This window comes from Danio rerio, chromosome 21 (assembly GCF_049306965.1).
Source record: "Danio rerio strain Tuebingen ecotype United States chromosome 21, GRCz12tu, whole genome shotgun sequence".
Lineage (NCBI taxonomy): Eukaryota > Metazoa > Chordata > Actinopteri > Cypriniformes > Danionidae > Danio > Danio rerio.
Genome location: NC_133196.1, coordinates 21,187,977 through 21,215,954, shown reverse-complemented (window position 1 = coordinate 21,215,954; position 27,978 = coordinate 21,187,977). Strand labels below are relative to the sequence as shown.

At 35.3% G+C, this 27,978-nt stretch overlaps 2 protein-coding genes across 10 annotated transcripts in view; one reads left to right on the top strand and one right to left on the bottom strand.

The window, feature by feature from the left end:
- Window positions 1-2,428, top strand: part of mfhas1 (multifunctional ROCO family signaling regulator 1) — a 38,516-nt gene extending 36,088 nt beyond the window's left edge. The window contains exon 3 of the mRNA XM_001335166.10: window positions 1,226-2,428. The gene's annotated coding sequence lies outside the window, so the exon portion shown is untranslated. The remainder of the gene's footprint in view (window positions 1-1,225) is intronic.
- A 1,913-nt stretch (window positions 2,429-4,341) lies between these two features.
- Window positions 4,342-26,962, bottom strand: fyb1b (FYN binding protein 1 b). 9 transcript variants are annotated; one of them, XM_068216029.2, is made up of 19 exons: window positions 26,885-26,962; window positions 14,578-15,508; window positions 12,769-12,892; window positions 12,641-12,681; window positions 11,969-12,000; window positions 11,845-11,891; window positions 11,554-11,659; window positions 11,307-11,466; window positions 9,698-9,821; window positions 9,452-9,471; window positions 9,254-9,320; window positions 9,007-9,099; window positions 8,370-8,410; window positions 8,227-8,287; window positions 7,982-8,081; window positions 7,736-7,889; window positions 5,322-5,355; window positions 5,211-5,239; window positions 4,342-5,092 (listed from the first exon to the last, which is right to left on the bottom strand). In XM_068216029.2, the coding sequence occupies exons 1-19, from the start codon at window positions 26,885-26,887 to the stop codon at window positions 5,070-5,072; spliced, it is 2,190 nt and encodes a 729-aa protein (XP_068072130.1). In that variant the 5' UTR covers window positions 26,888-26,962; the 3' UTR covers window positions 4,342-5,069. The 9 variants fall into 9 exon arrangements, with proteins under 9 accessions (XP_068072130.1, XP_068072129.1, XP_009293646.1 ...); XM_068216028.2 differs by lacking the exon at window positions 26,885-26,962 and adding an exon at window positions 18,419-18,503; XM_009295371.5 differs by lacking the exon at window positions 26,885-26,962 and adding an exon at window positions 18,419-18,503 and having other exon boundaries at window positions 11,987-12,000.
- Between the last annotated feature and the right edge of the window lie 1,016 nt (window positions 26,963-27,978).

Genomic DNA, 27,978 nt, shown 5'->3' with positions numbered 1-27,978 from the left:
CCAGCTGTGCAAGAAAACATACAATCTGCTGTAAGAGAAGTCATCTTTCACTACTGTATTATTGTTTAATAGAGTAAACATTCTACAACTATTATCCTAAATAGTGGAATAAAAAAAATTATCACTGGAAATGTGTGAAGCACCAAAAAAGACCGAAATTAAAATGAATTTGAATACTATTTTGGCTATTATTTTTTTATCCATGAATTTTTAAATGGTCTTTTTTTGGTTATGATGGCCATCCGACAATCTATTTCAGCTAAAATAGTGCTTAAAAATGTCAATAAAATGCAGTGTTTAAATCTTTCTTAATTAAATAATAGCCTAAATGAGGCCTATAACCACAATAAGGTCCACTCCAAAAATAACCACCCCTTTCCCCATGCAGGCAGGCTACTGGCTATCCTTTCAGACCATGTCAACTCAGAGTTCAAGTTTAAACTTAGAGTTTGTTGAACCTCCTTATTGAAACGGGCCCCAGATGACTGATAGTTTATTTTGGAAGGACTTAATTTTAGGATGATTGGGATGGCGAATACATCTGCATAACAAACAAATAACAAGCATAGATAAATATAATACAATAAAATAGTCTCATGTTTTTAAGGTCATACAGTATTTAAGTAATAATCAAATATCTTTATGATATTATAAATAATTTAATCACAGGCTTTAAAGGGATAGTTCACCCACAAATTCTGCCATCACTTACTCCACTTTTACTTGTTTGAAACCCATTTGACTTCCTTCTATTGGACACAAAAGATGATATTTTGAAGAAAGCTAGAAATCGGTCACCATTGACTTTTATAGCATTTGTTTTTCTACTGTGGAAGTCAATGGTTACAGGTTTCCAACTTTCTTCAAAATATCTTCTTTTGTGTCCAACTGAAGAAAGTCAAACATTCTTCAAATATCTTTTATTTTGTGTGTGCTCAACAATAAAGAAGCTCACAAATTTTGAAACCATTATTGAGTATATAGTGAGTAATTTCTTCAGTTTTGGGAGAACTATTCTTTTAAAAACACATGCAAATGATACAATTTCACTCTATTATTCCCCGGTCAACTACAATGCTGACCCTACATTGCATATTTTGGGATGTGACTATTGTGAATGCGCACATTTGTACTGTCATTGCTGAAGCCATCGTGCAGCCCTAAAATATCCCCTAATTTAATCATCAACCCCATATTAATAACATTCTCTCTCTCTTTGTTTCAGATGTTCAGCTCTGACTGCCAACAAACAACGAACTGAAAGTATTAGAAACTGTTGCCCTGACATCCTATTTATGTCAAAGTACATCTGAAGCTTTTTCAGTCATCCTGAGATTTCCTGCAAAGCCTTTCAGTTCAGTCTTCTGCAAGTTCTGGAATCTCACAATTATTGCATACATTGGAGTGAACTGGAGTGGTTCGGTGGACTGAATATGGACAATACTGGACAGATTTCCCTCAGACATATGACAGACTTTGATTATCAAGGTTAGATTGATGATTTGAGTGAGATTATACTTGAAAAGCATGCCTCTGAAATGTAAAAGGATCTTTAATTGACATATAAATGGGTAAATGCACCTAGCGCAAGCCTTTTGGGAGGTTTAATCATATTGAATGTGAAAGGACACAACTATTTATTGGTGTTCAGCTCACTTTTTTGGGGGGGGATAAAAAGAGGAGGCGTTTCAAGTGATTTTAGTGACCCGTGTCGCCAAAGATGCAGTCTATCAATTTCTCTGTCTGTTCTTTCTTTCTATGCATAATTTTATACCCCCCCCACACACACTTCAGTGCTTATACAGAAACAAAGTGTACTTCATAGCATGAGGGATTTCATTTCAAGCATGTAAACATAAATATCAACCGTCTAGAAAATATCGTCACATTCTTTCTTGCACATCTTCAGATTTTTGCTGTTAGATGCAGTTTTTGATGCAGAATTACTGATGTAGAGATGTACAGAAATGGTAAAAGTCCAATAATTCAGCCAAGGATGTCACTAATCAGCTCAACAGTAAAGTTCTTTGTTTTCATGTATTTAATTCACTAGAAATGTTCTTTAAAAGCAGTGTCCATATTGTACATATGTGTGTGAAATGTTCACAGGATAAACAAGTAATACTTTTTTACAGAATTGATCCATACTTCTATTGTGCATTGTTTCAATGTTACTATTTGGCGAGGGGAGAATCTGCAATACGTGTAATGTTTTTTTGTGAAGAGCGGATAAAGTTTTGTACATAATATTTTATTTTTGTAAGCTAATAAGCTGTCACTAGTATGCCACGTTGTTTACTGTGCATTGTGCATGGCTGCTGTGCTCAATGTCAAAGCCACAAACTGTTTTATAAGTCATGAAGATAATATTCTTTCTCATTGTAGGACCACAAAAACACCAAATATAAAGGCTGGTTTCCACACTGTTGCACAGTTGTTGTTTTTTTTTTCGGTAATAACTTTAATAATTTACATAAAAAATACTAGGACGTATAGTTGAAGTCAAAACATTTTTAGCCCTTTTTTTCTTTTTCAAATATTTCCAAAATGATGTTGATATTTCCAAAATAATGAACAGAGCACAGAACTGTTCAGGGCATTTTCTGTAATATATAGTTTTTTCTTCTGGAGAAAGTCTTATTTGTTTTATTTTAGCTAGAATAAAAGCAGTTTTATTTTTTCAAACGATTTTAAGGTCAATATTATTAATCCCCTTAAGTAATATATTTTTTCGATTATCTACAGAACAAACCATTGCTATACAATTACCCTAATTAACCTAACTTGATTAAATATCCTAGTTAAGCCTTTAAATGTTACTTTAAGCTGAATGTTAAAATCTTAAAAAATATTTAGTAAATATTAGGGATGACAAAATATTGATATGCCGATATATCGGGATATTTCCAGCTGTTTACCATTATCGTAACTACGGCGCCAAGGATCGATATTTATCTAAATGTACAAAAGATCTGAATTCATTAGTTTTAAACTGAGTGCAGCAGTTTATCGCTTTGGCTGTAATACACCCGCCCTCCACCAGGTGGTGCATCCAGCTGCAATACATGAGCTAATTGGCAGTGACTAGTATCCCATGTTGTTTACTGTGTATGGCTGCTGTGCTCAATTCAAAGCCACAAACTGTTTTAAGTCTAAGTCATAAACATGATTTTTTTTTTTCATTGTAGGACCACAACAAAAAAAAACAAAGGCTGGTTTCCACACTATTGCAGTTTTTTTTTTCTTTTCTGCAATAACTTTAATTTTGCATAAGTATTACTATATAGTTAAAGTCAGAATTATTAGCCCTTTTATCTATTTGAAATATTTTCCAAATGATGTTTAGCAGAGCACAGAATTTTTCACAGTATTTTTATTCTGGAGAAAATCTTATTTTTATTTCAGCTAGAATAAAAGCAATTCTAAATTGCAAAATGCAGTTTTTAATTTTTGAATTCGAATTTGCGATTCTAATCCGACTTGTTCCGGCACAAATTAAGCCCTGAGTTTACCGCTTTGGCTGCAGTAATGGAGTATCAACAATAGGGATGGGCCGGTATAAGATTGTGATGGTATGATAACCCTAAATCACGGTTTCACAGTGCCATGGTATTGTTATTATTACTGCTGTAAATTATGTTCTTTTTTAAAATGTCTAGGTAAACAAACAAAAAAAAACCTTTGCCCCCATTGAGCACAAACTATTTTATTTTATAAACCATTTAAAATATTTTTGAAACTGTAGCTTTTGATGTGGAAGGTCCTTTTCTGCTGGAGATATTGTTACCGTAAAAAACTAAATAAAATAGTCTTTAAAAAACTGTACATATACTGCAGGAACAGTATAACAGAAACTTCTGGGGGTTTTAAAACCTTGAATCTTCCAAACCACGGTATACCTTGAAACTGATTATCATCCCATGCCTAATCAATGCATTTTTACTAATTCATTTACAATTATTGTGATATATCGTGGATGGTTTTCTTGTGATATTATTGATATATTGTAGAATAGCTGATATCGTGATATATCAATATCGGGGGCAAAATATCACGAAAATATCATAATGTGAGTTACCCTGTAAATCCCACCCCTAGTAAATATCATGCACTGTCATCATGGCAAAGATAAAAGAAATCAGTTATTAAATTGTATAAACATTAGAAATATGTTGGAAAATTAAACAGAAATTGGGGGAAAATATACAGGGGAGCTAATAATTCAGGGGAGCTAATAATTCTGACTTCAACTCTATATATATATATATTTTTAAGGGACAATGTGGTAATGTTATTAGTGTTCTTGTTCTTTGTTCAATTAATCAATACATCAACACATTCTGTTGTAAAAGTGATGCAAATGTATAGATTTATTAGCACATCATGTAGAGAGTTCAGTCTTCTGCTTTCTTAATATTTACAAAAACACAGTAAGTAAATGAGTAAAGGCAAAAATACAAAATACTGCCTTTCACTCAGCAACATATTTACGGCGATAAATTATTAATGTGAATTAGTCACAGCTTAAATTACTTTAAGATTTCTTTTCAACATAAGTTATTACTGAAAACTGTATTAAATTAACTTAAAGGCATAGTTCACCCAAAAATGTAAATTTACAATCTATTTACTCACCCTCGAGTGCTTCCAAACCTTTAGAAGTTTCTTGAACACAAAAGAAGATATTTTGAAGAATGTTAGAAACCGGTAACCATTGGCTTCCATAGTATTTGTTTTTCCTACTATGGAAGTCAATTGCAGCTTGCTTCACAATGGCTTATTTTGAGTTAAACAAAAAACTAAGATTGAGTAAATGGTGATAGAACTTTCAGTTTTGGGTGAACTATGGTCACTATAAGGGAAATATCTCAGGAAATTATGGCATATTTGGACAAGAAGCCATTTCTCTGAGGCAAGGCTAAAATCATATGATGATGGTACTAGGCTGTTCTTTTCTATAATCCAAATGCACGTGTTCATACGATAAATACACTCACAAATCAAGAAAACAAACGTGGCCCAAAACAATGAGCTGCACCTGAAGATGAGAAGAAGACGGTGGCAGAGCTTCAGTCGTTGTCATAAATACAGTCTGTAAAGGAGATTTTAAAGAAGAACTGGTTACCTGTCTGCATTCTGACAATCCGCAGATGAAGAATTTGCATTTTATATTTTCATGTATTGTTTACTTTCGTGAATTTGCTACATACCATCTCCAATGTCATCATAGACCTCGTCGCTACAAGGAAAAGGTACACATTTTAGTACTGCACAACCACACATTGATAAAACAGTGTAGAGCTTGAGAAAACATGACTTACTCTGTTTGGATGTTGCTAAGTGAGACGTATCCGACTGAAAGCAAATGTTATAATGTCATCATTAGCAGTGTTTGTTTTAGTATATTTATGATTTCTTCATAAAAAGTTTACAAATTTGACATTAGAAGTGTTTTATTCTCTAAGGTGTTATAATCCTTGAATCATTTTAACCAGTTAGCAATTTTTCAGTGTCTATGTGACACAAAAAACTTGAAATGAAATGCTGCTTCCACTGTGATGTAAAAGGTGTTTTGTTTGTTTTGATTCTGTGGTGTTATAGTTCCTTATTATTTTACTAGTCCAAATACAATTCACTGCATTACTACTACAAATGAAACAAACATGGTGATAAAGGAATTAAAATTTGTTAATATTTAATTTTAATTATCTTGTTAATCACTCACCCTCATGTGGCTCCACTTCCCTGATACTTCTCTGTCTCCAGAACATAAATTAACATATTTTAAATTTAAACTTATAACGTGCTCATCCTCCTTAGACTGCAATAGTCCCAACTTATTCAAATTCTACAAAACATCTTTAAAACAGACCACATGCCCTCAGTGTTTCATTTAGAATATTATGATGTTTAAGAAAAGTTTTATGCAAACATAAAACAAAAAGAATGACTAAATTCAACATTCAATTCAGCATCAGTATACTGTGCACGTTCACAAGAGCGATCTGCTCTTTATGTGTGTCACACTAAGTCACATCTTCATGTTAAAACAGCTATCATAACATTATTTTTTTTAAAGATGTAGACCTTTTTGATTCTCTGAAGCTATGGAAATGAAAATTTTACTTTTATTTCCTTTTCATCTGCTTTTATGGGGCCGAATCGTTGGGGCAGCAGTTTCAGGAGTGAACCCCAGACTGTACTCTCCCCAGAATTCCTCCAGCTCCTCCGGGGGGATCCTGAGGGATTCCCAGGCCAGCTGAGAAACATAGACCCTCCAGCAAGTCCTGGTCTATTCTGAGGCCTCCTCCCAGTGGGACATGCCTGGAACACCTCCCAAAGTAGGCAGCCAGGAGGCATCCAAAACCTGCCTGAGCCACCTCAGCTGACTTGTCTCAATGTGGAGGAGCAGTGACTCTACTCCAAGCTCCTCCCATGTGACAGAGCTCCATGCCCAATCTATAAGGGTGCGCCCTGCCACCTTGTGAAGCAGACTCATTTCGGCCACTTGTATCCGAGATCCTGTGCAGAGTGGGATCGTAGATTGACTGGTAAATTGAGAGCTTTGCCTTTCGGCTCAGCTCCTTCTTTACCTTAACGGACCGATACATCGACCCCATTACTGCTGGCCCTGCACCAATCTGCCTGTCAATCTCACATTCCATCCTTCCCTCACTCGTGAACAAAACCCCAAGATACTTGAACTCCACCTAGAGTAAGTACTTTCCTCCAACCTGGAGTAAGCAATCCAACTTTTTCCGGTGGAGCACCATGGCCTCGGACTTAGAGGTGCTGATTCTCATCTCAGCCGTGCCACAATCTGCAGCAAACCACCCCAGTGCAGGTCCATGTCCGATGAAGCTAACAGAACAACATCATCTGCAAATAACAGAGATGAAATACTGTGGTCCCCAAACTGGTCCCCCTTCGGCCCAAGGCTGGAGATGGGTCTGGCTGCAGACCTGGTGCAATGCAATCTGGGCTGCATCCAATGCTTTTTAATGGGCTCACCTAACCCCACCCCTAACCCTACCTGTCACAGTGACGTCACTAGCTCCATTTGAGTGCATTGTGTCTGACATTGCATCGCTGAGTGATGCAATCTCAGCTTGCATCATAAAGGCTGCATCCAGATACTATTGCAAGGCTGTGCATAGAAATTCTGTCCATAAAAGTTATGTACAGAACCGGTGATGCCAGAAATTAAAAATGTAAAATAGGAAATATGTTACAAACATTATTGTTCACATCCCTCAAAATGGTCTATATACCTCAAATGTGGCTGTGCTTTGTTTCAAGCTGAAGTCGGCATGTGCAGACATCCAGGGTACACATTAGTGCAGTCCACATGAAAGCGTGCCCTTTACTGACACTGAAGAAATTACCTAGAAATTATTGAATAATTCCAATATTTTTTTTGCACATAATAGTATTCTTATAACTTGAAATACAAATTTATTGTAAAATCTCCTAACCACTGAAAGTTTTCTGGACCTTGAACGAGTCCCAACTGTTGCTGTCTCTGTTGATTTCATCTAAAGTATCTTAATTTGTGTTCTCAAGATTAATGGCCAGGAGGGTTGGAAATTGACATGAAGGTAAGTAATTAATAACATAATTTCTAACGCTAATTGCCTAATTGTCTTTAAAAGTCACAAATTTGTTTTGGATAACACACAGAAACCCTGGTGAATCAAATCAAATCAAATTCTGGGTTGCAAATAACGTCACTTACATTTGCCCTCCTTGTTCCTGCAGATGAATTTGTCAGGGTCAGATTTGCTGATGACGTCCACGGTTTCCCCAGCCTGTACAGCCAAATCCTTCCCACTTCCCTTCTTACTGGTGGCTATTGTTGCTTGATGAAGTACTTGAATCTCACCGTCATACTGGTAACATAAATACAGAGTTATGTTTGCTCGTAAATCTGTTTAGGTATTGCTTTTTCACATTTTTGACCAAAGCCATAAAAGTTACGCACTTTAAATTTCTTTCTAAATTCCTTTTCTTCTTTCTCAAACTTCTTTTGTTTTTTGGGGTCATCGTGCACTTTGCTCTGCTTAGATTTCATTTGAGGAAGGCTGTAGAGAAATACCACTATCATCAACACAAAGCACTGGAATGTGCTAATAAACAAAACAGTATTTTCATTTTATCTGAATAGTGCTTCATCATAGTGAATTTGAACTACCATATCCGTTAAGACATTAATAAGCAGATGTTTACCTGGATGGCGAAGGAGCAGGAGGGAATGAATCCACATCATCATAAATATCTTGAGGAATGTCTGCGATGTTGAAGACAAAAGATGGGTTTCATGGTTTCATAGTTCATTCGAAAACATGCTATAAGGATAGACTGATTTTTACCTTTGTTTACTTCAGGTGTAAATTGTGGAGGGGGAGGAATGCTGAAAAATATAGTTAGACATAAATATTTAATCATTATATGTGTGAACGCCACTTAGCTTCTTTAAATTACAGCTACAGTCTGTTCACACCAAGAATGATGTTGATTACTGTTATGATAATCATAAAATATGGATCTAAATATCATAAAGAACTGAAAAGAGTACCGTCACAATGGTACAAAAGATGAATGTTGTTGAATTCACTTTCTTGCAAAAATAATAACAGCCGAATCAGCAGACAAACATTTTTGTGCATGAAATGGATGTTAATAGTCATTCTTGATGTGAACTGACCTTTCATGTATATTTTCTGTAGAAACAAAGCAAAATCAGTGGAGGTTGACGTTAGAAGAAAATAAAAAGTAGTGAATCATGCATGTGTTGTAATATGGTTAAAAAAGTATTAGAAGAGCATTAACAAACAAGAGGCTTAGAAGAATTTCCTTGAAGAAGCTATTTTGGCATTTTCAGACTTTAGGTTGATTGGGAACAGAATCAATAATTGGTTTGCTTTGTTAGGTCAATTGTGATTGGTATGAATTTAAAACATGGAGAAATAGCATTGTCTGATTGCATCTTGCTAATGTAAAAATTACTCATTTATGTTGAGTTGGCTTTTTCTCCGTTCAACTGAGACTTTGAGCATGTCCAAGAAGGAGCGTTTGAAAAGAGGCCTGGGATCTCCAGTGCTATGGTTTCAGAGGAGGGTAGTGTGGGTGAGACAGATCCAAAATAAAAGTGACCGAATACAATGTTAAACCCAGCAATGTAAACATGTAAAGACAAAGTACATGCAGCCTATTATATTATATTATTTTATATTATATTATATTTTTCTCATACCTGATAGGATTTGAATCAGGTATATCATCATACACATCATCATCTTCTGGTGGTGGTGGTAAAACAACTAAACAGCAGAGGGCAGACTTGTTCAAGTATTGTCTCAAACGTGAATTATTGCAGTTACCATATTTAAAGCATTAAACTTTCAGCCAGTTCGTTAGAAAAAGGTATATAGGGTTATATAGTAAAACTTACCCCGTTGTCCATTCATATTCCTGAAATATGAAAGAGAAATTATTTATGTAGCCTACATGAGAACAGCATTTGCTGAAGTTTAGAGCTAGTAGCCTATTTACTTTTTAGTGTTTCTTGACTGGGTAGGCTACTAGAGAAATATTTCATGTGACATTCAGTAAAAAAAGTAACTTTTTAAAAATTTCCAGCTATTAATTATGAAGGATAATTCAGCTGATTTCGTTTGAAAGGGTTTCAGGTTTTTACCTTTGATCTTCAACAGATTCGACATCATCGTACACTTCTTCATTTTCAAGGCCATGAGGAGACTGCGCTTGATTCTTCAAGGCGCTGAAGTTGATCTGAACCATTTCTGTTTTAACATAACCAACTAAAATACAGAGAGAGAGAGAGAGAGAGAGAGTGAGAGAGAGAGAGAGAGAGAGAGAGAGAGAGAGAGAGAACAAACTGCAGTAGTTGGATCTACTCACATCTACCTCATGTGAGGACGTAACAGTACCTTCAACATTGTTATTTTGTAAAGTAAAATAAAATGGTCTGGAATAGAATTGAAAATGTTAATCGGAACTATTTAAAAATATTTATACAACAGTTCTGTCTGGTTCTTGAATCTAATTGGCTGATAGCCACAAGGTATTCTGCAAATAACAGCACTCATCCAGCCTCTTCACAATTGTGTAGTACTCCGCCCACATACAGTGACAAGCAGAGGATACGCCACAGTTTGACAAATATTGCAGCTGATGGACAACATATTCTACTTTTGAGGCTTTTTAGTCGAGAACATAAATGTTTAGATTGGAACCATGCAGCTTATTTATAAAGATAGTGCCTATTTTTAAATATGTATAATTTCTGAGACAACGGCGGCCATTAGCCTGACATTGAGCAGACCAAAGATGGTTTACGTAGTCCATCCACAAGATGGCGACAGAGACCGCATAATAAACCCTTAAAGGAGGAAAAATCCAGTGTAATTTCAAGCTACAGCTGATCACATCATCATAAAACTGGTGAGTGACTTTCTAAGTCGATCTCTCTCTTTTGTATGTTGTAGTGCTGTGTTTATACCATAGTAATTGTAGTTAAAGTCTTAAAGTCTGGATATCTGTTTCTAATAAATCTCCTGTTTTCACTACTGCAGACTAATTTAGTAAACAGAAAGAAGAAAAAAATGCCTGCAAGTGTTTATCATTTTTCCTTATCACAAACACAACAGTAGTCTGGTAGTGTTTGTTTGGACGTTTTTGGGGTTAACGTTTATTATTGTGATCTCTCCTGATTGCAAAAGAGAAATACTGGGAAATCTCTGTAGACTGATGGCATTTTATGCCGTGCAGCCTTTTAATCTTAAAATGTCAACAAAACCGCCTGATTTGTCATCATTTTAGACATTACGCAAGAGAATCATTCAAATACTAGCTCTAAAGAGACGTGTGTGTAAATTAGCAATGGTTCCTGCTTTTCTTACATCATGCTGCAGATGTGAATAAATGAAAGAAGAAAGTAGTTCCTTTTACAAAAGGATTTTGAGACTCTCAGTGTTTGATCTTTTTTTATATACACGATAATGCTGTTGAATTGTTGTATAAATACAATATCACACTCGTAGCAGTGTGACGTGGATGTATTTACAGCCACAATCGCACTGCTATGAGTGTGATATTACTCAAATAGTCTATATAATTGGCACACAATCACTCTTGCGAAAAATCAAATTAGACCTTCAAGGTCTAATTTAGGCCTGTTTCTAATTTTTAGTGTTACTTTTCAATACATTGTTGACGTCAACAATACATTTGGCATGACAGAAACCGCCTTTTTATCTTTTTTTTAAATTGATGTGACTTCTTACATAATCCATCTTGATTCCGGCCCAACCATTTGCCCTCTGGGTTGTCAGTGATTCGAATAATATCAATTGACTCGCCCTTCTTTATTGAGAGATCATTTTTTCCACCCTTGCAGTCAGACTTTGCTTTTACCTGATGCATAACCTGAAATGGTGGTGTTATCTGAGAAAAGAACACATTAGCAAGATAACAGTTTAAAATCGCTAGTGAAGTAAACATTATTTACTACTAACTGTTTTTATTTCTTACTTTAAACTTTTTAATTGCGTCTTTCTCTTTCTTCTCACGGTCTTTTTGGTTTTTAACATCTTTTTCCGGTTTCTTCTGAGGTTGACTTGGCTCTGCTGCTGATGACCTGAGGTAAAAAAAAAAATCATGTCAATGTATTTCCTCAAAACATAAGTAAAAACAAGAGAACATGAAATGAAGCATTAGATTATTGGCAAAGCAGCAAAACTCTAACAATACTCTGTTGCAGGTGCCCGGTGTAGCCTGACCGCTTAACCACACATACAGTTTCAGCAGTAGAGCCTATCTTACCTGCTATCATCAAGATCCTCATATATCTCACCATCACTTCCACTTCCCTAAAAGAGGTAAGACATACTGTAAGGTACTGCAACACAAAATTATAGTGTACTGTCCAAGTGAAGTAATTGTATACCTTTCTCATGTTTCTTACCTCATTTGTCTGGTCTGCAATGATAAAAAGTAAAAGAAATGTAAAATTAAAATTAAAATTTTTTAAATTAGCTAGGATTGGATTGTCACAATTTAAGCATCACATTACATCACTTTATCTTTATTTACTGGATTCATTAGGTATGGATTTGCGTAAAATGTTAATACCTACTACAATTTTTGTCAAATTAATAAAAAAAAAATCATAATTCAGATTATTTAATGCACAGGGTAGTCCTGCTTATACTGTACCATTGTCATTGGACAGCATTGACAAGCTAAAACGGTTTATGTTTGTGGTGCAATATAAATGCAGAAGAATAAAAATTGAAGTTATTTTTCAGTTACTTTTCCTCAGATCTAGAATTATGTCCTGTAAAGCTGAAACTGTGCGTTTAGTTACTTAAAGGGGTGGTCCACTACAATATTATATTTGAAACTTCAGTTGATGTTTAATGTAGTTGTGTGAACATAAACAACATCTCAGAATGTAATACACTCAAAGTTCAATGCAAAGAGAGACATTAGCTTTTAATTAATTCAGAATGATGATGATTTTGATTGCACACATATCAGCCAATCAGTATGGAAAAATAAAAATGAAAAAACTGGTATAAAATTAAATTGCATTAAATAACATAATTGTAGATCTTACCCCTAAAGCAGTCCACATCATCATAATTCTCATCTTGAATTCTGCAGAGAAAAATAAGTTTGTTGAATTCTCAACTCATTCATACATTTAACATGTAATTACATGAGTCACAGTGAGGTGGTACTCACGGGGGTCCCGGATGCCGTGGGGGCAGGGAGGGGGGTAAAGGTTGAGAGGGCAGAGCTGGAGGTACTTGATTGCTGGGGTGAGCAGCGGGTGGAGGAGGGGGAGTGACATTCTTTGGTCCAGGGCCTGCAAGAAAAATGTTCACCTCATGGTCAGCAGTTATCCTTTGAAATCGACAGTTTACTCAAAATGTCAGTTGGGTCATTAATTACTCAAACTGCTACAAAGACATGCAGAGGAACATTAGCGATGCAGAAAAATTGTAAGTGTTTTGGATAGGCTTTTGATGGAAATTCCTATTCAGATGTAAAATGTTTGCAAGGGGGCTATTTAAATCAATCATTCAACATGAACATTTGTGGTAATCAGTTTACTGAGTTGATTTTTGACACATCATAAGGCATTTTTTAAACCCATTTGTGTAATTAGATTAAATGTCTGCATGATTATCATCAGGACTTTTTTTGGCCTTGGAAAATTACATTGGTCATTATGGATATGAGCTGTTGGATTTGTGTTTTGTAATACGTGCACCGTCCTTTCTTTATTTTCTTCACTTTCGTCAACTGGTGAAGTTTGCCCAACTGTTTGTTAAAACTGTTCTCATCTACTATTTTATATTGCTTAGTTGTGTAGACCTAAAAAAAAAAAACACTGGCTAAAGATGTGATCACACTACAATATTTTATGGCAGTGACGTCTATTCATATTGCAAGCAAATACAGGACACCTGAAATGCAAGCCCAAATGCAAAGTGCTTTTCATAGTTTGCAAGTATGGTGAACTCTGATCTGCAAATTCGTGTCATGTTATGATTCGTGACCAATAAAAATTTGACGTGGCTCCTTTAAATCTGCATGGCTGTATACAGAATAATAGAGTAGGAAGTCATATTACAACTATCAATGCACTCATCATAATTGCTACTGCTGTGTTTCACTGAAAAAAAAGCATGCAGGTTGTGACTGACATGAAAAAAGCATTCTTAAGCAGGAGTGAATTGTTCTTTTAAAGCATGACTGACTCGATGGTTTTAAAAGATAAAAAGATTGTGAACACCACAGAGAGTGACGCTTTTAACCATAATAAAATCATTAGATCTTTTCACATGGAGCTCAAGAGCAAAACCTGGCCCTATACAGTTTCTTACACAAAGGGTAAAAATGAAAGTTATTTATGTAAATCTACCTTCCCATTTTATAAGCTTCCCTATTCCTTTTCACTGACTTCAGCTCTCAAGTGAAAAGAGAAACTTAAAAGAGGAAGTTAGATTAGCGCATGCAAGAAATCTTTAATTTCCAGTATGCTGCTGTTCCTATCTGATAGCAGATGCACCTGAATGTTTGCTTCATGATGGCACCTTTGATGCCGATTCACATGCAGTGCAGAAATACTGCATTGTGTGTTCACTCAGCGGCACACAACAAAGATCAATAACAAGGTTGTTGCAATACTGTATGTCAAAGAGCAGCATCTAACCTTCTGATACAGTCATGTGATGTTCCTCATTTGGACATAAATTACTGACTAAGATATACATTCTGCTCACGCTTCTTCAATCTTTTATTTTTTTTTGGGATCCTGCTAAATGCGTGCTCGCTAATGGTCTCAGTTGAATGCAGCGCAGTCACAAGTAAAACCACGGAAACCACTTTGGTCATACTAGACTGCTTAAGCAGTAGCTGCTTTGCATACAAAGTCTTTGTGGCAAAGTGTAATATGACTGAAGTGCTTATTGCCTATTGTAGTGTTACCTCAGATGCTGCTCTACAGTAAGCATGTGCAGATTGTGCCAGATGAGCAGTACTCACTCTCTGTTGGAACCTCTGGGCCCTTCTTGAACTTCTCAAGGTTGACTTTGGGTGGTCTATTGGGTTTGGAAGGGGCGCTGCCTAAGGCGTAGGTATTGGGTAAAGTTTTCTTTTTGGGGGCTGAAGGGTCATCATTTACTGTCTGTGCAGGAGGTCCGTGTGCTTTTTTGGGGAAGTTGGGTTTAATAGGTGCTACAGGCTTTGAAACTGACTCATTTGTACTTGAAGCTTTAGCACCATCTTTAACACCTTCTTCTAGTTTAGTGAAACTATTTTTAGCGCGGAAACTTGATGGTTTCACATTAGACACTGGGGAAGATCTCACGGTAGACTCAGTGTTGCTGTTTTCCTCTGGCTGCTGGCGCAGCATAGCCATTGTGCTTTTTGGTTTGGGTGCTGATGGCATTTTTGGAGTTGTGGGACCGTTTACTTCAGCTTTAGGGATATCTTTGATCCAGGAAGGTTTTGTTGTGGAAACGAGCGGCTTTGGACTTGTGTCCTTTGTGTCATTTGCAAAGATGCTTGATGGAGGTTTTTGTAGTGGTACCTTTGGGAATGGGACCTTCGAAGGCTCGGGATCCAAGGAAGAGTCTGGTGGTTTAGGCTTAACAGGAACTTTGTTACCTTTGTTTTCTGACATATTTTCGAACCTATTCCCAAATGCTTTAGGCTTTGGAGGATCAGGCATGTCCGGAGCACTTCTTGCTGTGTTGACTGTGTTCTTTAAAAAGTTGGGTTTGGGGGGAGTTGAGGTAGAAGTAGCTCCACCGGAGAGGCTAGTTTCGAGAACAGGCTTCTTAGAAGGCACCACTGGACCTGAAGACAATGTGGGTTGGACGGGTGGTTTTAGTCGAACATTTGGGGCCCCATCCACAGATGCACCTCCTGCTTGGAAGCGAGCCATTATAGCTTTTACGTCAGACTTATTGTCCTGAAAAAGATTGAAAGTCAAAATTTTAGGAACAGAGGCAAACATGGGCACATTCATATTTGTGTGGTTGTCATTCTGCTTGAGCTTTTAATCAGTGTATTATTATTAGACCTACATGATTATGTGACATCACAGTTTATATGACATATGCAGCATATTTTTTAGTTTATGCATGTGTGTATATATATATATATATATATATATATATATATATATATATATATATATATATATATATATACAGTTGAACTCCATTACAGTTGAACTATTAGCCCCCCTGTTTGTTAGCCCCCTGAAGTTTTTTTCTAAACAATAGTTTAGAAATAACTGATTTATTTATCAAAATTTATTTTCTTTGCTATGACGACAGTACATAATATTTTAATAGATATTTATCATGACACTTCTATACAGTGTAAAGTGACATTTAAAGGCCTAACTAGGTTAATTAGGTTGACTAGGCAAGTTAGGGTAATTAGGCAAGTTATTGCATAATGATGGTTTGTTCTGCGGACAATGGAAAAAAATATATAGCTTAAAGGGGCTAATAATTTCGACCTTAAACTTTTTTTTTTAAAAATTAAAAACTGCTTTTATTCTAGCCGAAACAAAAAACAAATAAGACTTTCTCCAGAAGAAAAACTATTATCAGACATACTGTAAATTATTATTAGCCCTTTATTAGCTGATTTTTTTTCCTTTTTCAAAAATTTCCAATTGATGTTTAACAGAGCAAGGACAATTTTACAGTATGTTTGTATTATTTACTGTCATCATGGCAAAGATAAAATAAATCATTTATTAGAAATGAGTTATTAAAACTATTGTTTAAAAATGTGTTGAACAAATCTTCTCTCCTTTAAACAGAAATTAGGGAAAAAAAAATAAACAGGGGGTCTAGGAATTTAGGGGAGCTAATAATTCTTACTTTAACTGTGTATAATACTGTGTGTGTGTGTGTATATGTATATGTATGTATATATATATATATATATATATATATATATATATATATATATATATATATATATATATATATACTAGGTGTGTAGCAGTACATGTAGCAGTACATGCACAGCCAGTGCAGACATACAGTGACTGTTAAGCCACAGTCACACTAGACATTGAGCTGTGCAATTTAGTTATACGGCACTGCGAAAAAGGGTGGGATTAAATGAGATGATTACACATTTAAAAAGCGTGTGATTGCTCCATATTTTAAATGTCTGTATTGAGAGGTCATGTTTTGATCTCACACAATCACTTCACCAAGCACAGTTCACTAATCTTGAACAACACAAGAGACCCAGCGACGAACTTGTCGCACAAGCTTATATTTCCATTCTACCACATTCAAATGCATATAAATGTAATTCTATTGGGCGTCTTTAGACAGAAGACCACAGCAGTACAAGAACTTAGAAGCCATTTCCAACGAACACATTTTTTTTGTCTGAAAATGCAACACAGCAGTGTTAAGGGGTGTTTTTGCCGTAAACAGAAGTGCTCAACACTACTCCCACCTCCTAGTTTTTCTGATTGGTCCACTGCTCTGTAACTGACATCAAGTATGACAAATGAGTGCTGCTGTGGGTGAAATCTTCAAACGGCTTTAAAAAGAACACTGCAAGAAACATGAGTGTATAAAGGTCACGTAGATCTATCAAACACTAGACATATAAGAGACTGTCTTAGGGGATCTTGTGAGCTTGTACTGTAAGAAAGTCTTAAATAAGTGAGTGCCTTCCCTGCAAACACACAACAGTTGTAGTCCACCACACCTGCTGTTATGGATAAACAGTGCAGCATTTTCATTACAGCTTACTGAATCTTAAATTTAACACACAGTTGTTGTTTTTCTGTTGTTTTAGCAGAGGGCTAAGCTTAATCTGTAAAAGTTTAATATGCAGTTTCCTTATTATAAGGTTTTATTTTTCTTTATTGTGTTTATTTTGTACGTTTATTTTGTACGTTTGCATAACATGGTGCTCTTCTTTGTTCCATAGCTAATTGTGACAAATAAAGAGAAAAAGTAAGTACTGGAGATTTGTAATTATTCCTGTTATACTGTACTGAACCATGACCCGAAAACTGAGGTACGTACTGAACTGTGACTCTAGTTTGTACTTCATGTCATTCAATTTCAGTCATGGTTTGGTATTTTAAAAAAGAATAATAATGAATAATAATCTGGGATTAACCGCCAACTTATCCAGCATATGTTTTACGCAGCGGCAGCGGATGCCCTTCCAGCTGTAACCCATCACTGGGAAACACATACACACTCATTCTAAGCTGAAAAGAAATGAATGAATGAACGAATAATAATAAAATATATTAAAAATTCCAGTATGTACTGTACTGTATGTCCCATAGGCTACTACATGTCATAACCAAGACATATTGCATGACTTTAATGAAAGACTATGTGATAAGTGTTTAGATTTGTGATAAATTTGCCAATACATCAAGCTTTAGACTTCCTTAAATGTAGATAAAACAAACATCATAACCCCCACATGGCTTCTCAACACAAGCGTAGAACTACTGACTTTTTGTTATATAATTTAGATCTAACTATAAATCAGCCTAGTAGATTTAAATAGTATGTTAGTATTTAAAATAATATGTTGCGAAAGTCAAAGCAATATAAAATGCAAAAAAGCTGATAAAGCATACTTTCTATGTCTGATTTACCTGAACGTTTATTCTATCTTAATTGTAAATATTTAAAAATAACCGACGGTATTGTTATTTCATTTTGTAATATAAAATGTCTGCTTTCGTTGCGTAGAACTCACAAAAGCAGTGCTATATACACAGATTTTTCTGATTCATGTAGAGGATTGTAAATCAACCATCTGACCCTAAACTGAGCATAAAGCACACAAACAACAGAGATCATTTTACCTCCGATTCGTCATTAAAGTTTAGCATTGTTGATTTTTCCATCAGAGCTGTTTGTTGTCAACTGCATTGAGCTTGAGACCTGTCTGAGATCACACAGGAACTGAGAGCATTTATCATACAAACTAGCAGGAAGTTACTGCACTCACTATTTCAGAACTCATACACAACACTCATATGCTTAAAGAATTAATAGAAAATACTTTTTTTTCTAGAGGTATATATTAAATTTGTCATATAGACAAACAGCAGTCACATTGTAAAATGTGCTGCTGTCGCTTAAGTAAAGATAACCACAAAAGGGCTTCAGATTTTAAAGCCAGTTGGGCATCATTCAAATTTTACACAATTGGATGCAAATGTCTTTCTGTACCAAAAAAAAAAAAAAAAAGTTTTTCTGTGCCCATAACATCGCTTATCTATAACTGAGCTGTTCAACCCGGTCACCTCAAAGCTGTGCACTACTTTCACAGAAACACAATGCTCTAGATCCATGTTCAAATGCACAAAGTGTGACACTGGTTGATGTGTTTGGTAACAAGCGTTTGAATCAGGACAGACCTCTCTCACCAGGAAGAGCTGATAAGCCCTGGACAAGCTTCTAATGTGACTGGCTTGACCCAGAGGTACACACTGTGCTGTTGACTTACTGTGCAAAAACGAGAAACTGTTAGACACACAGGAACTAACATTGGCCAACTAATTACAATATCACTATATAGTCTTGACAAACAACAGCGATGTAGACATTTCTCACAAGTTTTAAACCACACACTGTTCTGTAGTATACTGACAATTTCATCCACATTTCCCTTTTTTTTAAATTAAACTTTTTTTTATTTAAGTCCAATGTTTTGGATAAAAAATGCAATGATGGTGTTTCTTATTTTATGGAATGTATATTTCGGATCTTATAACATTATGCCTATTTTAAATTATAGTTCACTCATATATAAAATTTGCGTCATCATTTACTGTCACTCATGTGGTTTTAAATCTTTGTGAATTTCTTTTTTCTGTTAACTTCCATAATACAGGAAAAAGAAGTCATTAGGTCCAACAGTTTTCTTAAATATCATCTTTTACAGAAGAAAGAAACTCAAATAGTTATTTAAAATCATTTTTGGCTGATCTCTTTGAGTGTTATAATGTTACATTTAGCAAGATATGTAAGTCTCGCATGTCCTCAAAATGTCTTTGCGAAATTTCAGATTAAAGTATACTATCATTTATGTTGCAAATGTCCTTTTGAGTGGGTAAAATTTTTTTTTTACATACCTAAAAACAGCTCTCCACCCACTTTTTTTGGAACAGGAAGGTGCATTTACAGCTTGGACATTAAATACTGTGCTAAAAATGAACATGTATCTTAAAAAATACTGATATTTGGCCCACATTTTTATTTTTTTTTTCAAATTTAAAGGTACAATAGGTGATCTGCCAAAATGCTAACTGCTTAGCATATTATCTTTTGACGACTGGGAGGGACTGAGCCACACCTTCTGAAATCGCAAACGCGCGCACCGCGTCACAACAGCAGACAGCCTACTAGTTCATGTCATTCACCGGTTATGTAACAGTTAGTTAGTGTTCTAGCATGTTATTTCACAGTGAATATTCAGAGTAGCATTGTAAACAGTATAGAAAGGCTATCATTGTTCAAAAAGAAACCAATGTGAATATAGAATCAACTTCAGCTCAATAAAGCAGGTTAGGCGGAATAGCACTATTTACTAATGTTTTTTTTTGTTAAACTAAATATAAATCTACATTATCGATGCTGTAAAACGGCCCTTATAAAACGGAAAAAAGTCACATCAATCTTTAGCCAGGGGATTTCAGTGGCCTAACAACACTTCTGTGCATATAAGTCATTCATAACATAACTCAATCTAACATAAGCAAAGCCTTAGCCTGACTAAAATAGTTTTAAAACAGAACATTACCTATCTAACAGTAATACTTCAGCAATGGTGTCGTCCTTCCTCCAGGATGCAAAAGTAACTCCAATATAGATTCAGGATTTTTAAAAGTTTCAATTTAGCATTTGATTTCTCCCGGTCTGTGTTTGAATGAGCGGCGCTCATGCAGGCGGGCACACGTGAATGGCGGATCTGCGTGAACAGATGCGCAGAAGTCCGAATCTACATTTGCTGACAGACAGTTTGAGCTGCTTATCGGAATTATTGGAGATGTCGGCCCGACAATATTTAATTGGATAAACATTTTTTAGTTTTATGCCTTACCCAAAATAAAAAAAAATATATAAACACATTTAGGTCATTTACTCTTATTATTACTATTGGACTGTGAAGAGACTTTCAACCAGCACAACAAAAAATGTTTCTGAAGACAATCACCTACTGCACCTTTAAGACCAGTGTTTTGGATAAAAAATACATTAATGGTGTTTTAGATTTGATGGAATGTCTGTATATTTCAGAACTTATAACATTATTTTTAACTTAAATGATAGTTCATTTGGGCATTGAATACTGTGCTAAAAATGGACTGCTCTTTTATTCAAAGCTGTATTTGTGCATGTATCTTTAAATCCAAATGAGCTGCTGCTCCCCTCCTCTATTCCATAAGAGGGTGGTGCCTTTACAGCTTGTGCATTGGATACAGTGCTAAAAACAAACTAAACGTCTGTTTGGGTTGATTCAAGAGTTCACACTTCGCTGGTGATTGATTATAAAGTTTGTTTGGCATGCTGTCCCGGGAGAGAGCTCTAAGCTCATAAGATCCTCGAGCCCGGGGCTCCCTCCCATTTGCAAGGCGAGAGAGGAGTTTGAGCTCCCATGCTATAGTAGCTGATGAACAGATTATGATTGCTCGTAAGATATTACTACTTACTAGATACATGTCTATGGTGCCAATTTGGATTAGCCAATTAACTTAAGTTGCATGTTTTTGGAAGGTGGGAGGAAACCGGGGAACCTGGTGAAAACCTATGTGAGCATATAGGGAGAACGTGTAAACTCCACACAGAGACGTCGACTGGCTTGGTAAGGACTAGAACCTGTGACATTCTTGCTGTTTCATTAATTTATTTTCCTTCGGCTTGGTACCTTTATTTATTAGGGGTCGCCACAGCGGAATAAATTGCCAACTTATCCAGCATATGTCTAACACAGCGGATGCCCTTCCAGCTGCAACCCATTACTGGGAAACACCTATACACACTTTTTCACACACACACACACACACACACACACACACACACACACACACACACACACACACACACACACACACACACACACACACACACATACACACACACACACACACACACAGTACATCCAATTTAGTTTATCCAATTGACCTGTACCACATGTCTTTGGACTGTGGGGGAAACCAGAGCAACCAGAGGAAACCCACTCGAACGCGGGGAGAACATGCAAGCTTCATGAGACGTTAAACCGAGGTCCTGACTCTCTGTGGTCATTAAAAAAATCCCATGGCACCCGGTGTCCTGGCCAAAGTCCCTCAATCGGCCCTTACAATCATGGCCTCCCAATCATCCCTATCCACTGAATTTTCTTTGTCACTGTCTCTCAACTCCTCCAATAGCTGGTGTGTTGTTAGCGCACTGGCGACGTTGTCCTGTGGCAGCCGTCGCATCATCCAAGTGGATGCTGCACACTGGTGGTGGTGTGGAGAGACCCCCCCCCAAGATTGTAAAGCGCTTTGGGTGTATGGCCATACACAATAAATGTGCTATATAAATACACATTACATTACATTACATTACATTGAGCCCGTTCTTCTAAATATTAAAAATCTATTTGTGCGGCGTTGCATCATAGTATCTTAACAATCGTGAATTTGATCTCAGAAACACACATTGTAAATATGTGTATATAATATATGTCTTTGAATAGACTGTAAATCATGTTCCAGTGCTTCTTCCAAATTTAAATATACGTTGTGAATTGAAGTAGGAATAATAGTGGGTCTAAAGAGCATCTAAGAAGTCCACACTTTGCGTTAAATTGAACCTGCATTGATCTGGTAATGCCAGTCATATGTGATTTCATGAAAACATACTGTACATACAAATGGCACACAGTATACGTAACATGATACTGTTATTATTTTTACACCAGCTAGAGGGTGTCTAACTTTAAAATGTTGCTATGCATAGACATAATCTGTTTTGTACAAACAACATTAGTCTTTGGAGGAAACTTGTTTTATAGGACGAGTGGTAAAATAAAAACACATCATGGAATCAGAGTTCGCTGAAGTCTCTTTATAAAGCATGAGTTCTGTGTGTAATAAACTAAATAACAGATGCTGTAGCATTTAAATGAACAACAAACCATTAAATTTTCAATTGCCAAGAGAAATTGTCCTTTTACATGCTTGAACTTTATCATGTTGTAAAGTTATAATTTGATGTTTAGTCATTACACATGATTGGCTTTTGTATTTACATTTAACCTATTAATAGGTTAGGATTTTAAAGCCTTTACTTTTAAAATAATAGAATAAACAACAGCACATACAATTTTGTCAGTGGTTAAACAACAGATAAACTGTTCAAAATTCAGACTCAGAAGATAGGTGTGGTGATGTTAGACTTTGCTCTGTTCTTGTGTATGAGAATGTGTGACAGAAGGAAGTTCCTATTGGTGTCCCAAAAATTCCTATAGTAATAGATTACCATCTTGCGTCAGTACAAAAAACCTACGTTTTAAATCTCCAGGGCAAGTGTGAGTACTTTAAACATTGCAAATTGTTAATATTTTAGACATTATTTATATAGAAATTATTATTTTAGACAATTTATATTATATTATATATATATATATATATATATATATATATATATATATATATATATATATATATATATATATATATATATATATATATATATATATATATATATATATATATAATTATATATATATAATTTATTATATATATAATTGTTTATATTATATTGTATACATATATACATATATATATATATTTATTGTTTATAATTTTACAATTTGACTTTTTGTTTGTCCTGCACTTTAAAAAAAATCTTGCTGCCTCATTTTCTTTGGCCAAATATATTTATTAACATTTTTTGCATATACTATATGTATATAAATATGTATATATAACAATATATACAAACAAAAATACGTAACACACTGTTCTGCTTTTTCACAACCAAGAAATAATGACTATAAAACAATGTATTTACTAAATAACACAGTAAATGTAAAATAAATAAATAAATAAATAAAAAAGGCTTGTCCTCTTCTGCTGCTTTACCTTTTTTACATTAATCAAATTAACTTGTCTGGTCATTTCAACTTACATCAACCTGACTAAAATATTTAAACTTTAGTTAAAGCAACATCAAAAATATTTGTTGCCTTGACTTTTTCTTATAAAACAATTACAGTGTGTAAAGTTTAACAACAATTATTATTATTATTATTATTATTATTATTGCTGATTGAACTTTTTGAGGACACCAACAAACCAGTGTCCCATGCTAAGTTTCTAAGCCTACTTTTTGCATGTTTAAAATATAAGTAAGTGTACTTTACATATTGCATTAAAAAATAGTTTATATTTTTACAATTTGACTATTTGTTTATCCTGCACTGATAAAAGAAATCTTGCTGCAGTAATGTTATTTGGATGAATCAAATTCAAATTGAAAATATTACGTTAAAATATATAACTTAGAACTTTTTTTGAAACCCGATGAACTTATTAAAGTTATAAGTTAACTTCTTAAGTTTTTAGCATTATTTTATTATTATTTTAATTATTATTGCTGATTTAGCATTTTGAGCACACCCAAAAATCTTATGCTAAGTGTCTAGTTAGCCTAAAATATATAATTTAGCTTAATATTTGTCCTTAATGTGTGATTTAAAGCAGTTTTGCATGTTTAAAATATACAATTACATCCAAAGTTACTGTGAGGAACTAAACTACACCTTTATTCACTCTGCTAGGAAACATGTGTGAACATGCATCACAAATTTTGAGACATCATTTGTTTGTGTGGATTGATTGTTATCTAATGCAGTGACATCGCACAAAGAGCATGTGTGTGTAATCTCAGATATTAAACGGCTGTCATGGAAAAATCAGGGAAGGAAGTCAAGACCCAGGGTTAGGAGTAAATGCAATGAATTCATGTTCATGCCAAAATGAGTGTATAATATTTGCTAACTGTTGATTAACTAAAAGCAGCACGATGGCACAGTGGTTTGCACTGTCATCTCACAGCAAGAAGGTCACTGGTTCAAGTCAAAGCTGGGCCAGTTGACATTTCTGTGTGGAGTTTGCATGTTGTTAGCGGGGGTTTCCTTTAGGTGCTCCGGAGTCCAAAGACATGCGGTAAAGGTGAATTGGGTTTAAAAAAATTGTCTTAGTGTATGAGTGTGTGTGAATGCAAGAGGAATAGTTGGTGGTTCACTCCGCTGTGGCGACCTCTGATAAATAAGGGACTAAGCTAAAGTAAAATTAATAATTAACAATTTTCTCTTTATTGAAACAGCAAAGCCATTTAAACTGAATAGTGAAGTAAAATAGCCTGAGATGAACTCTCGTGTGATTCCAAGCCTAACAGCTGCAGTTCTGATAAACACAGAATTTTGTTCATTTTTATTTATTTACTTTCGGCTATTACTTTAACAACAGCTGTACTGTTCAAGGTTCCCGACATGCAAAGCAGCCTCACAAAAACTCTACAGTTCCGTAGCTGGGATGGATGACTTGTGTAATGCATGTTTTGAATATTAGACTTGCATGGGCCAACACGTGCTTGACAAAGAACCAATGGATAGTCTGTGTGTGTTTTTCTCACATGATTATGGAGAACCTTAGATGACTAGGAGAAGGTGATTTCGGAGATCCCAAAATATGATGCAATCTGAAAGAGGCGTCCTACCATAGTTTCACTTCGATAATCCGCTATTATAGAACTGCAACAGAATGAGTTACAAAGAGCAGAGCCAGATTTACAGTTGAAGTTATTAGCCCGCCTGTGACATTTGGTATTCTTTTTCAAAGTGATGTTTAACAGAGCAAAGAAATATTTACAATATTTCCTATATTTTTTTCCTTCTGGAGAATGTATTATTTAATTTAGTTTGGCTAGAATAAAACCATTCATTCCTTCATTCATATTTATTTTCTTTTCCGCTCAGTCCCTTTATTAACCTGGGGTCGCCACAGCGGAATGAACCGACAGTATAAAAGCAGTTTTTTTAATAGACTATTTTAAGGTCAACATTATTATCTTGTTTTTTTTTTTTTTTTTTTTTATTGGTCACAGAACAAATCATTGTCATACAATAACTTGCCTAATTATTATCATATATTGACTAGTTCACCTAATTAGTTTAGTCTTTAAATTGCACTTTAATACTAGTATCTTGCAAAAAAAGTCGAAATATTTCATGTAAATTAGTTATTAGAAATTAGATATTAAATCTATTATGTCTAAAAATGCGTTGAAAGAATCTTCTCTCCATTAAACAATCCTTGGGAAATATAAAATTATTAAAATTACAGATAACAATTCAATAATGCCATTTTAATAATGATAATAATTTTGACTTATACTGTATATATTAAAACTGGTCAGTGTCACTTATTTAATAAAAAGCATGTTATGGTTGACAAAGAGGCGCATTTAGCCAATGTTAAACCAGATAGTCAAAGACATCAAGTGAAACTCAAGTGTGCGTTCAGATGAAGAGGAACTGAGTTGTGTTGTTGAAGCAAAAAGAAATGGCCCAACATTACACAATCTTATTTTACACAATCTAAATTAGCAAAAACACATGACAAAATCCCCTAAATGTTCCCCAGGTGAACTTTAAGTTTGCTGTGACATTCAGCAGTTTTTCGTATCAGCGTAAATGAATCTTTTTGCATAAAATGTTTTTTTTTTTTTTCAGTAAACAAAGCCCATGATGATAGAAACTGCACATGTTCATTAAAAAAATATTTGAGGTAAAAAGTAAACAAATTAGGTATTAAATACAGCAGTCAACATTTAAAGTAGATAAAAAAAAAACCAAGACCAAAATGCCTGTTGTTTAATACACTGTTGGGTTCCATGCAATTTATTTGTGCTGGGTCAACATGAAGAAATTAAGTTAACAGTTTTTACAAATTTAAGTGGATTGAACACAAAACATCTAAGATGTCTCCAAAATTACTCAAGAATTGAGTTGTTTCAGCTCATTTTAAATAAGTTGTTTGAAAAAACAGCAAACGTTATTGTTTTTAAGTGTAGTTTTATCACAACTTTAAGTTTGGATCCACTTCAAATGACTACTGTAGACATAGTATATCTGATAAACTCTCTCTTTCCAGTCAAACAACCATATGATTTCACATCATAAATTTCTCAAACGAAACTACCATAAAAGATACACACCCGCCGCTGCCTAGTGACCAACTCAAGGATAAAACGATTAAAAAAATACTCACCATGGTGGTAAAGCCAAAATCAATATCCTTTCCTTGATCTTGCGGATGGATTGGCGGCTCGCTGGCAGACTAGTGAATGTGTTTCTGTTTTACTTGAGTTTATTTGTGACTGTAAATGCCTGCCCACTCCAGGCCACTTCCCCTATCTGCTGGTCTGGCAGTCCGCTGCTTGCGCTGTCATCACAGGAAACCCTATCTCGCTCTCCATCGCATGTATTTGCCTATTCTATACTGCACAATTGCTCTTTCTATACTCGCGCATGCCTCCTTGCTCTGCATATTCCAGTACTTTAAGAATAAATATAAGAATACTAAAGCTTTTTGATATTTTTTTCCCCTACTTAAATTTGTAATAATTATCTTAACTGCTGTTGTTCATGGTTTGTATTATTGTTATTAATTTTTGTAAACTGTATATTGGTTTATAAGCGACACGGTGGCTCAGTGGTTAGTACTGTCACCTTATAGCAAGGTTGTCTGTTCAAGCCCCGGCTGTGGCAGATGGCATTTGGTGTGGCGTGGGTTTCCTCCGGGTGCTCTGGTTTTCCCTACAGTCTAAAGACATGCGGTATAGGTGAACTGAATAAACTGAATTAGCCGTAGTGTATAAATGTTTGTGTATGTGAATTAGTGTGTATTTGTGTTTCCCAGAACTGGGTTGCAGCTGGAAGAGCATCCGCTGTGTAAAACATGTGCTGGATAAGTTGGTGGTTCATTCCACTGTGGCGACCCATGATGGATAAAGGGACTAAGCTAAAGGAAACTAATGAATATAGGTTTATGACTGAAATGGAGAAGCAGAGACGGTCATTGCAGTTGCACAGTAGGTATTGCTGTCGCCTCAAAGCAAAAAGGTCTCTGATTCGAGCCTCGGCTGGGTCAGTTGGCATTTCTATCTGGAGTTGCAGGTCTCCCCTCGTTCGTGTGGGTTTCCTCCGGGTGCTCCGGTTTCCCCCACAGTCCTAAGACATGTGATACAGGTGAATTGGGTAGGCTAAATTGTACATAGTGTATGAGTGTGAATGGGTGTGTGTGGATGTTTCCCAAGATGGGTTGCGGCCGAAAGGGCATCCGCAGCGTAAAACATGCTAAAT